General features: G+C 46.2%; 1 protein-coding gene across 1 annotated transcript in view; it reads right to left on the reverse strand.

Moving 5' to 3' along the window:
* The window catches only part of LOC110519926 (IgGFc-binding protein), a 29,279-nt gene extending 18,287 nt beyond the window's left edge, over window positions 1–10,992 (reverse strand). Inside the window, exons 1-17 of the mRNA XM_036970265.1 lie at window positions 10,974–10,992; window positions 10,541–10,588; window positions 8,821–10,047; window positions 8,280–8,620; window positions 7,588–8,161; window positions 6,891–7,495; window positions 6,158–6,728; window positions 5,402–6,000; window positions 4,771–5,314; window positions 4,413–4,609; window positions 4,048–4,186; window positions 3,584–3,909; window positions 2,892–3,465; window positions 2,196–2,800; window positions 1,463–2,033; window positions 710–1,305; window positions 75–618 (exon numbers count right to left, since the gene is read on the reverse strand). Of these exons, the coding sequence (XP_036826160.1) occupies window positions 75–618; window positions 710–1,305; window positions 1,463–2,033; window positions 2,196–2,800; window positions 2,892–3,465; window positions 3,584–3,909; window positions 4,048–4,186; window positions 4,413–4,609; window positions 4,771–5,314; window positions 5,402–6,000; window positions 6,158–6,728; window positions 6,891–7,495; window positions 7,588–8,161; window positions 8,280–8,620; window positions 8,821–10,047; window positions 10,541–10,588; window positions 10,974–10,989 (8,077 nt within the window). The 5' untranslated portion in view covers window positions 10,990–10,992. The remainder of the gene's footprint in view (window positions 1–74; window positions 619–709; window positions 1,306–1,462; window positions 2,034–2,195; window positions 2,801–2,891; window positions 3,466–3,583; window positions 3,910–4,047; window positions 4,187–4,412; window positions 4,610–4,770; window positions 5,315–5,401; window positions 6,001–6,157; window positions 6,729–6,890; window positions 7,496–7,587; window positions 8,162–8,279; window positions 8,621–8,820; window positions 10,048–10,540; window positions 10,589–10,973) is intronic.
* Between the last annotated feature and the right edge of the window lie 472 nt (window positions 10,993–11,464).

Raw genomic sequence — 11,464 nt, forward strand, 5'->3', positions numbered from 1 at the left:
AGGTCAGAGAAATATTACACACTAAGATAAACCAGGATAAGGTAAATCAACTTTCAATATCAAAATGTACTCACGACAAAACTGGTCAGATCTCCAGCTGCTGACAAGGCCACCGGATGCCTGACAGAAAGTCACATACGTCTGTAAGTGGCGGCACAGGGCATCCCCACCCTCTCCCTCCTTCGTGCACTCCTCAAAGTGCTCTTGTGGTGGTACAACAGCATGGCATTGGGCAAATGGACCCTTGGTTGACTTTATGATGCTACAAGCCGGCGGGGGTCCACTGGTGGGAGGACACTTCAAGCCACCGTCACATCCTGTCTGACATTTGACCCCTTCCTGAACCACCAACCACCCCGCTGCAAACTTCTCCACAGACGGCTCCTGTAGCCCACTGGGCAGCAGGAAGTCATCCTCCTTCTTGTCATTATAGTTGCCACAGAGACCACCGGTAACACCTTTGTAAGTGGATGGAAGCTGTATGATGGCGCCAGCAACGGTGTCGTAGGTCACCATCAAGCCAAAGTCTGTTACCACGACGATGTTAATGCCGTTCTGGTAGGCCCTGACCTTTCCATCTCCGAGTGACAGTGGGAGATTTGTTGCAACGTCATCCACCTGTGAAAGGAGGAAAGATTGAAAACATCAGTTTTTCTAATCAAGTGTTGCTTTTTAATACTGAAATGAGTAGATCAAGACAGAAAACTACCGTTATTTCCCATATAACTCTGGGAGACATAGATATCTTGTATTTGTAGGCCTGTATTTCAACCCTCCTGGTGACCATTGCATCATCAATCTTGGTCAACTGCTGCACTGACACAACAAACGGAGCCATCGATCCGTCTTTCTCCACAACCTCCAACATTTTGTACACACAGTCCCCGTGTAGGCTGAAGCAGCTGCCATCGAATGAGTGGAATCTCCTGGCCCCGCTCACATGGCAGGTGCCCAGCATGGGTATACAAGCCTGCACCCCGTCTTGGACCTGGCACTTCTCATTGGGACCGCAGGCAAACTTCACATTACACTCCATGTGTCCATCCTTTTTACACACACAGCGCTCTTTGCACTGGCCGCTGGGGAAGAACACCTGGCCCATCTGGTAGTATTGGCCTTGGTGAATGCAGCCACATTCAGCCAGCGGCACACACTCGCTGTCGCTCTGTATGAAGCCGTCGTCACAGACACAGCCCTCGGTGCACAGGGAGTTCCAACAGCTCTCAGGCTCATCGAGGCCACTGCAGGTCTGGGGGCAGCCTGAGGCACACACCTCATAGTGGCTGTTGACCTTGCAGGAAGATGCTACAACACATTAGGTCAAACATGATACAATTGAATAATGTCGGAACCAGGAGCTGTTAGCTAGACAAGCCACTTCTGACTAATTGTAATGACCATAATTGTTAAAGTCGTTGTTTTGAAATACACATCTGATGAGGTGTGTCTGTGCACTACTTACGACAGAAGCTGTCCGACCTCCACTGTTCCACCTTGGCAGGGGCATCCTGGCAGGCAGTGGTGTAGGTGCTGAGGGCGTTACAGAGGGCAGAGGCATGGCCACGGTACAGACACATATCAAACACACAGTCCTCATAGTACTCTGTGGGGTCCACCTTGGCGTGGCAGTGCTTGAACGGACCGTTTTTGTCTGTGATCCTGCCGCAGTACTTCCCTGTTTGGTAATCAAGCATCAGGCTGTGGTCACAGGTGGGGCACTTCTTGCCGTTGCAGTCGCTGGAGCAGCCAGGATCGTTCCCCACTTTCCAGCTGTCCCCAAATACTGTTGGGGTGTTGGCAGGGCTCTTGTCTGGTTTGAGGAGGTCGTCGTTCCGTTGGCCGTTCCAGTTTCCGCAGAGCCCTCCGATGAGGTCTGAGTAGGTGCTGGGGAGGGTTAGGGAGACGTGGCTGTTCCAGTTGAACTTCAGTGTCAGGCCAAATTTGGTTTTCACCACCCCAAAATACCCACTGCGGAAGATGGACAGTTGGCCATCTTCTACATCAAATGGCAAGTTCACGTACTGGTTGTTGACCTGAGAAGAGAGAAAGAAACGTTGATGAAACACGAAGGATGATACTGTCCTGATATTTCCTCTTACATTAAGTAGTATAATCATAAAAGCTCATTAACCAAGTAAACCCAGAATGCAATTATGTCATTCATTTGGAATGGATAACATTTTAAAGTAGCTTACCAATACTTTGCCAGGGTTGTCCCTACTCATGGTGATGATGTTTTTGAAGACAATGACGGTGACTGTCTTTGTGTAAGACACTGCCATGTTCCTCCCCCTATTCTGATTCTTTACAAGCACCTCAAAAGACGCCAGAGACTTGTCATCTTTGCTGACCAATTTGGAGAGAACGTAAGTACACGTTCCCTGGAAGTCGAACCTCTTGCCATCAAACGTGCGGTAGTGGGGGTCGCCTGAACCTTGGCAAGTGGCATAAGATGTTGGGTAGCAATCTCTCTTACCACTCTGCAGGCCACACATCTCTGACTTCTTGCATGCTGTTGCTTTGCATTCAACCTTGGCTGTTCCTGGATTGCATTCACACTGCTTTGTGCATTTGTCATCTTCCCAGAACTTCATTCCAGACGGGTAGTATCGTCCTTCATAAGAGCAGCCACAGCTCTCCTTGGAGACGCATTTGTTTCCACTGAGGACAAAGCCCTTGTTGCATTGACAAGTCTCCACACAGGGTTCCTTGCACTTTGCTTCGGCATCTAGATCTGAACAAGAGGCAGGGCAAGCTGTGCCACACGCCTCGTAGTAGCTGTTTGAAGGACATTCCAGTGCTGCAAATGTGAAATGAGAAATAGATTTTAATAATAGTGAAAATTGCAATCTAAAAATCTGCATGAAATGTCTGGAAAGAGGACAACTCACAGCATCCAGTGATTGTCCTCCACTCAGGGCTAATTTTGACCCCCTCGGCCAAACAGGCATCATTGTAGCTTTTCATGTTCTCACAGAGGAACTGATAGATGCCTTTATTGATGCAGACGTCATAGACACAGTTGTCCATGAACATGCCTGGGTCCAGGACCTTGTGGCAGCTGGCGAATGGGCCGTCGTTTTTGGCCAAGAGACCACATAACTTCTCTCCCTTGTATTTCTGTTGGAGAGCCGGAAGGCAGCTAGGACATTCCCCTTGGCAGTCATCATGACAGAACAAGTCGCCGTCTTCAGTTCTCCAGCTCTGGGCAAACTTCACCACTGTGGGTTCCTTGTTACCTTTGGGGTTAGTGAACTCGTCATTGCGATCCCCGTTGTAGCTCCCACAGAGCCCACCCAGGGTGCGGAAGTAGCTGCTGGGGACAGTGATGTAGAACTTCATGTTCCAGTCGTACATAACCTTCAGGCCAAAGTTTGTCTTCAGAACAGCATAGCTGCCACTATACACCACCGTTAGGTTTCCTCCGGCCAGGGTCACAGGCAGGTAGACATTCTCACCATTCACCTAAGAAAATATCAATAAGCATATGGAAAAACCACTCAGTTCACCTCCTGGGTTGACCAAATTTACCATGGAACCGACCCCAACTCGGATAATTTCCCTCTGGTCTCTTGTTACTTACCTCAACCTTCCCTTTATGCGTGCTGATCACAACAGTCAGCCCATAGACCGTGACTGAGACTTTCCTTACGAAAGACACCCTCTTGTTCCCTCTGTGGTTGTTCTTGGTCAGGACAGTGAACGGGATGAGGCCAGGATCAGATTTAACAACCGTGGCCATGACATAAGAGCAGGTGCCCTGGAAGTCAAATCGCTCCCCATCAAAGGTGAGGTAGTGGGGGTCGCCCACAGCCCTGCAGGTGGCCTTGGACTGAGCCACACATACCACCTTATTGTTCTTCACCACACAGTTTTCCTTCTCACGGCACTCAGTATCCTTACAGGGGTCTGACAAAATGGGTATTAACATATCTTGCTCATTGCAATATCAAAATAGAAACATCAACAAAGTCCATAATTCCACATCCAAATGTACTAACACAAAGCTATATCTGTTTGGTAGCATTATTATTCATGTTTTTTTACCTGTGCTGTAGCAGTCCATGACTCCATTCTTCAACGCACATTTCTGACCCTCTTTGCACTGTGAGTTCTTGCAGGTGAATACTCCTGCTGCACAGCTGCAGGTCTCAGAACAGTTGCCAAGCCTCACAGACTGGCCAGACTGAAAACCAGCAAAACATGTCAGTGATATCATTGAGTGTTTATACTATGGTGGAAACCATAGGATGATTGTAAACAATAAATATTGACCAAGAATAGAGATTGATTATATATTTTTGCATTTAGCGTAGAACAGATATAGGCCTATAATTGTAAAAATGACTTTAGTATATTATTGTATTTTTGGGATATGAAATGGCAATTTTTGTCAATAAATCAGTAATCACCTTGTAATAGTGTCCATCAACCACACAGCCACAGTTCTCAAGTAGGACACACTTGCCACCATCAAACACAAAGCCGTCATCACACTGGCAACCCTCCTGGCATAGTGGGCATTTGGGAGACTCACTCAGAGAGTCACAGGTGGAAGAACAGGTGTCGGCACACAACTCATAGTGACTGTTAGCTGGACACGTCAGAGCTAGAGGACAGATGGAAATGGGAGGAGATGCATGTTATCAAAAAACTTAAATCAGTTTCAGCTTCAATTGTTTTTCAGCAGAGCATTAGGTCAGAGAAATATTACACACTAAGATAAACCAGGATAAGGTAAATCAACTTTCAATATCAAAATGTACTCACGACAAAACTGGTCAGATCTCCAGCTGCTGACAAGGCCACCGGATGCCTGACAGAAAGTCACATACGTCTGTAAGTGGCGGCACAGGGCATCCCCACCCTCTCCCTCCTTCGTGCACTCCTCAAAGTGCTCTTGTGGTGGTACAACAGCATGGCATTGGGCAAATGGACCCTTGGTTGACTTTATGATGCTACAAGCCGGCGGGGGTCCACTGGTGGGAGGACACTTCAAGCCACCGTCACATCCTGTCTGACATTTGACCCCTTCCTGAACCACCAACCACCCCGCTGCAAACTTCTCCACAGACGGCTCCTGTAGCCCACTGGGCAGCAGGAAGTCATCCTCCTTCTTGTCATTATAGTTGCCACAGAGACCACCGGTAACACCTTTGTAAGTGGATGGAAGCTGTATGATGGCGCCAGCAACGGTGTCGTAGGTCACCATCAAGCCAAAGTCTGTTACCACGACGATGTTAATGCCGTTCTGGTAGGCCCTGACCTTTCCATCTCCGAGTGACAGTGGGAGATTTGTTGCAACGTCATCCACCTGTGAAAGGAGGAAAAATTGAAAACATCCGTTTTTCGAAGTGTTACTTTTTAATACTGAATTGAGTAGATCAAGACAGAAAACTACCGTTATTTCCCATATAACTCTGGGAGACATAGATATCTTGTATTTGTAGGCCTGTATTTCAACCCTCCTGGTGACCATTGCATCATCCATCTTGGTCAACTGCTGCACTGACACAACAAACGGAGCCATCGATCCGTCTTTCTCCACAACCTCCGACATTTTGTACACACAGTCCCCGTGTAGGCTGAAGCAGCTGCCATCGAATGAGTGGAATCTCCTGGCCCCGCTCACATGGCAGGTGCCCGTACTCATGGGTATACAAGCCTGCACCCCGTCTTGGACCTGGCACTTCTCATTGGGACCGCAGGCAAACTTCACATTACACTCCACGTGTCCATCCTTTTTACACACACAGCGCTCTTTGCACTGGCCGCTGGGGAAGAACACCTGGCCCATCTGGTAGTATTGGCCTTGGTGAATGCAGCCACATTCAGCCAGCGGCACACACTCGCTGTCGCTCTGTATGAAGCCGTCGTCACAGACACAGCCCTCGGTGCACAGGGAGTTCCAACAGCTCTCAGGCTCATCGAGGCCACTGCAGGTCTGGGGGCAGCCTGAGGCACACACCTCATAGTGGCTGTTGACCTTGCAGGAAGATGCTACAACACATTAGGTCAAACATGATACAATTGAATAATGTCGGAACCAGGAGCTGTTAGCTAGACAAGCCACTTCTGACTAATTGTAATGACCATAATTGTTAAAGTCGTTGTTTTGAAATACACATCTGATGAGGTGTGTCTGTGCACTACTTACGACAGAAGCTGTCCGACCTCCACTGTTCCACCTTGGCAGGGGCATCCTGGCAGGCAGTGGTGTAGGTGCTGAGGGCGTTACATAGGGCAGAGGCATGGCCACGGTACATACACATGTCAAACACACAGTCCTCATAGTACTCTGTGGGGTTCACCTTGGCGTGGCAGTGCTTGAACGGACCGTTTTTGTCTGTGATCCTGCCGCAGTACTTCCCTGTTTGGTAATCAAGCATCAGGCTGTGGTCACAGGTGGGACACTTCTTGCCGTCGCAGTCGCTGGAGCAGCCAGGGTCGTTCCCAACTTTCCAGCTGTCCCCAAATACTGTTGGAGTGTTGGCAGGGCTCTTGTCTGGTTTGAGGAGGTCATCGTTCCGTTGGCCGTTCCAGTTTCCGCAGAGCCCTCCGATGAGGTCTGAGTAGGTGCTGGGGAGGGTTAGGGAGACGTGGCTGTTCCAGTTGAACTTCAGTGTCAGGCCAAATTTGGTCTTCACCACCCCGAAATACCCACTGCGGAAGATGGACAGTTGGCCATCTTCTACATCAAATGGCAAGTTCACATACTGGTTGTTGACCTGGGAAGATATAAAGAAATGTTGATGAAACACGAAGGATGATACTGTCCTGATATTTCCTCTTACATTAAGTAGTATAATCATAAAAGCTCATTGACCAAGTAAACCCAGAATGCAATTATGTCATTCATTTGGAATGGATAACATTTTAAGGTAGCTTACCAATACTTTGCCAGGGTTGTCCCTACTCATGGTGATGATGTTTTTGAAGACAATGATGGTGACTGTCTTTGTGTAAGACACTGCCGTGTTCCTCCCCCTATTCTGATTCTTTACAAGCACCTCAAAAGGCGCCAGAGACTTGTCATCTTTGCTGACCGATTTGGAGAGAACGTAAGTACACGTTCCCTGGAAGTCGAACCTCTTGCCATCAAACGTGCGGTAGTGGGGGTCGCCTGAACCTTGGCAAGAGGCATATGATGTTGGGTAGCACTCTCTCTTACCGCTCTGCAGGCCACACACCTCTGATTTCTTGCATGCTGTTGCTTTGCATTCAACCTTGGCTGTTCCTGGATTGCATTCACACTGCTTTGTGCATTTGTCATCTTCCCAGAACTTCATTCCAGACGGGTAGTATCGTCCTTCATAAGAGCAGCCACAGCTCTCCTTGGAGACGCATTTGTCTCCACTGAGGACAAAGCCCTTGTTGCATTGACAAGTCTCCACACAGGGTTCCTTGCACTTTGCTTCGGCATCTAGATCTGAACAAGAGGCAGGGCAAGCTGTGCCACACGCCTCGTAGTAGCTGTTTGACGGACATTCCAGTGCTGCAAATGTGAAATGGGAAAATATATTTCATTAATTGTGAAATGTACAATATAAAAATCTTTATGAAATGTCTGGAAAGAAGAAAACTCACAGCATCCAGTGATTGTCCTCCACTCAGGGCTAATTTTGACCCCCTCGGCCAAACAGGCATCATTGTAGCTTTTCATGTTCTCACAGAGGAACTGATAGATGCCTTTATTGATGCAGACGTCATAGACACAGTTGTCCATGAACATGCCTGGGTCCAGGACCTTGTGGCAGCTGGCGAATGGGCCGTCTTTTTTGGCCAAGAGACCACATAACTTCTCTCCCTTGTATTTCTGTTGGAGAGCCGGAGTGCAGCTAGGACATTCCCCTTGGCAGTCATCATGACAGAACAAGTCACCGTCTTCAGTTCTCCAGCTCTGGGCAAACTTCACCACTGTGGGTTCCTTGTTACCTTTGGGGTTAGTGAACTCGTCATTGTGATCCCCGTTGTAGTTCCCACAGAGCCCACCCAGGGTGCGGAAGTAGCTGCTGGGGACAGTGATGTAGAACTTCATGTTCCAGTCGTACATAACCTTCAGGCCAAAGTTTGTCTTCAGAACAGCATAGCTGCCACTATACACCACCGTTAGGTTTCCTCCGGCCAGGGTCACAGGCAGGTAGACATTCTCACCATTCACCTAAGAAAATATCAATAAGCATATGGAAAAACCATTCAGTTCACCTCCTGGGTTCACCAAATTTACCATGGAACCGACCCCAGTCCTGATAATATCTCTCTGGTCTCTTGTTACTTACCTCAACCTTCCCTTTATGCGTGCTCATCACCACAGTCAGCCCATAGACCGTGACTGAGACTTTCCTTACGAAAGACACCCTCTTGTTCCCTCTGTGGTTGTTCTTGGTCAGGACAGTGAACGGGATGAGGCCAGGTTCAGATTTAACAACCGTGGCCATGACGTAAGAGCAGGTGCCCTGGAAGTCAAATCGCTCCCCATCAAAGGTGAGGTAGTGGGGATCGCCCACGGCCCTGCAGATTGCTTTGGAGATGTGGGCACAAACCCCCTTTGTACATTCTTCCTTTTCTCTGCATTTGACTTTCTCACAGGGGTCTGGTGGTGGAGTGGGTGGTGCAGTGCCTGAGGGAGTACAGAAGCAACATTCAAGACTAACACTAGTTTTCATGCAGTGCATTTGTTGTGTTTTGTTTAATTGTGTTGCGTAGAATTGCGATGTGTTGCGTTGCATTGGGGTTGTTGAAGAGTTGTCCTCTTTAACAGGAGGTATTGAGGGGCAGTTGATAGGCCAGTTAAGTGTATGTGTCAATTAAACAGCGTACCTTTGGAACATACTCCTGTTGTTGCGTAGCCGTCTCTTGGCATGCCACCATAAACGTAAACAGCCATGAGTGAGTCGCCTTTGATGGAGAAATGTTGTTGCTGCTCTCCCAATGGAACATTTACCCACATGTACTTAGGGTCTGAGTTGAATGATGTCCATCCGAGAGATTTCACACAATTATTTTTCTCACAGACTTTAACAGTGTTGATCCCTTCCCCCTCGGAGACAATGACCAATGTGCTCTCGAATTTGCTCTGCGTGTCCACCGACCACTCTTTGGCTAGATCAGACGTTGGGAGGATGTTGGTGAGGAACGGATCGTAGGGCTTGTTGTTGCTGAAGTACATCACCATGACCTTCTTATCGCTTTTGATGATCAGCGGATATTTGGGTTGGACAGATATCACATACGCCTGCCCCTCATTCAGCTCTTTAGCAGTGGATACCTTTCCCTCAAAGATCTTCACAAGAGTGTTGTCCTCTGAGGCCACAATGTTGACAAAGTCTGTTGAATGGGTCATGTGCATGGAAGGAACCAAGTAATTGGTGGAGAGGCTCTGTACCGGTAGCAGTTGTTCGTATACGTGATTGCAGCGGCCTCCATCTGCAATGCACTCGTGTCCCCCCAGGACTGCCACAGGGTGCTTAGCTTTTACCCTGGTCCCAGTGAAAGTGGTGTAGCTTTGGTAGAGGTAGACCTGGTATGGTTCCATGGTAACAATTATAGCCTGTCTTTGCTTCCAGGAATCCACGCCACTGAGATTCATGTTGGAGACAGGGATGATCGTGATCTTGTTGGGCTCTTTGCCATTGATAATAGACATAAGCTTGTGCATGTTTCTTGGACCCTCATTGGGGGAGAAGACCACATAGTCAGTACCCAGCTGGTCAGTTGGGAAGACCACACTGCTGTCTCCGGTCGAGAACTTGTAGTTGAAGGCCACCACCGAGATGTCAGAGTTAGAGGTGACCTGCACTGTTTTGGTGGAAGCTCCTGGACCCCCAATTTCCGCGGTACCAGGTATGCCGATCCATTTGGTGTTCTGTTTCTCTATTTTCACTGAGGTGGAGAAGCCGATTGCATTGACCTGAATTTGAACAATGGCTGGATAATCCTGTGTGGTTATGGCCAGTTGAAGACTCTGATCATCTTGGTAGCTCAGCAAATAGTTAGGCATAAAGGCAGTAATGAACTCCCGCCCTACTGGGCATGATCCACTGACCACTAAAACATAAAGGAAGAAAGACAATTTTACAGATGAGCACCTGCATTCTTTTCACAACCATTTGGGTATTGCATTATACATTTAATAATGAAACATATACTATAGTTTAAGTACAGTACAATTGTCTTGCTCCGACTGCTCTTGCCGAATTCACTGACTGTCAAGTGTTAATTTAGTAAGGCACAAAATCATTTGTTTTTGCTTGAATTACATAATCGTCTAGAATTAATTTTTGTGTACATAACAATACTCATGCTGTCGCTTCCCTCTGCATAGCTTTATAACCAGTATTACATGTCTATATAGTGTGCCCTGCAGAACAAACAACATAAATGTACTATCTAATTAGAGGAGGCTAGAAAGATTTCATTTGCCAAGCTACTGTATGTTTATGTTTCCCCATCATGTTAGATAATAATAAATGATCAACTTGTTCAATTCTGGTAGTGATTACATGACATGTAATATTGAAAAGTAAACTGTGATTCTTACCTCTGAATAGGGTGACAGCCACACAAAGCAGGAAAGTTGTCCCCATGGCTACTGACAGGAGAGAAGACAAGTGTAATTAATAGTAATTAATAGTAAAGGCATTTTGGCTGGAAACTAAAATGCACAGTCAACAAATTATATGGAAAAAATGGAAAATGGATGTAAAAACTAAATCAGTTTTGTTTTAGTTTAGATTATAGAGTAGCTACTGACAGGGGAGAAAACATATATAATTATTTTTATATCCATCAATAAATTACATAAATATTTTGTAAATATAAATGAGCTTGCATTAATACATTGTACATGTATCTACAAAGACAGGAAATAGTTTATTTCAATTCACTTTCATCTCCGTAATAATTTGGTCTTCAACTGATTTTATTCACCAATATTTCTAATCAAAAAGACTGATCTGATGTCCATACATTACCTGTTGGTGGGACCATGAAGGATATGACAGACAGGGAGGGATGAGAGGGTGTTTTATATTGTGAAGAGGATGGATTTTAAAAAACACATCCTTGACAAAATATTGAATTACCGTGCTTATTAAGTCAACATATCGTATGCATGACTGTAATGTATATATTGACAACTGTGTGTCTAAAGTTTCCATCTAACCAAACCATTTACATAGTGTTTTTCCTTATAAGCAATACTTTTAAAAGAAATTGGAAACAAACATCTGTTTCATAAAATGTTACCTCAATCTACCTCAATATATATAAAATAAAACATGTATTTAAGCAGGTTTAGCCCGTTTAGATTTTGTAAGAGAGACCTGGTAAATAATATTGCCAAACATTTTTCCTAGACTCATTGAATATGGCCTACTGACCAGAAACAGTTATTTATTTTTTTGCAATAGAATATAACTTTAAAAAAGGTCCCACTTTATTATTACGTATTACATAATGTTAA

The sequence above is a fragment of the Oncorhynchus mykiss genome, chromosome 3 (assembly GCF_013265735.2).
Source record: "Oncorhynchus mykiss isolate Arlee chromosome 3, USDA_OmykA_1.1, whole genome shotgun sequence".
NCBI lineage: Eukaryota > Metazoa > Chordata > Actinopteri > Salmoniformes > Salmonidae > Oncorhynchus > Oncorhynchus mykiss.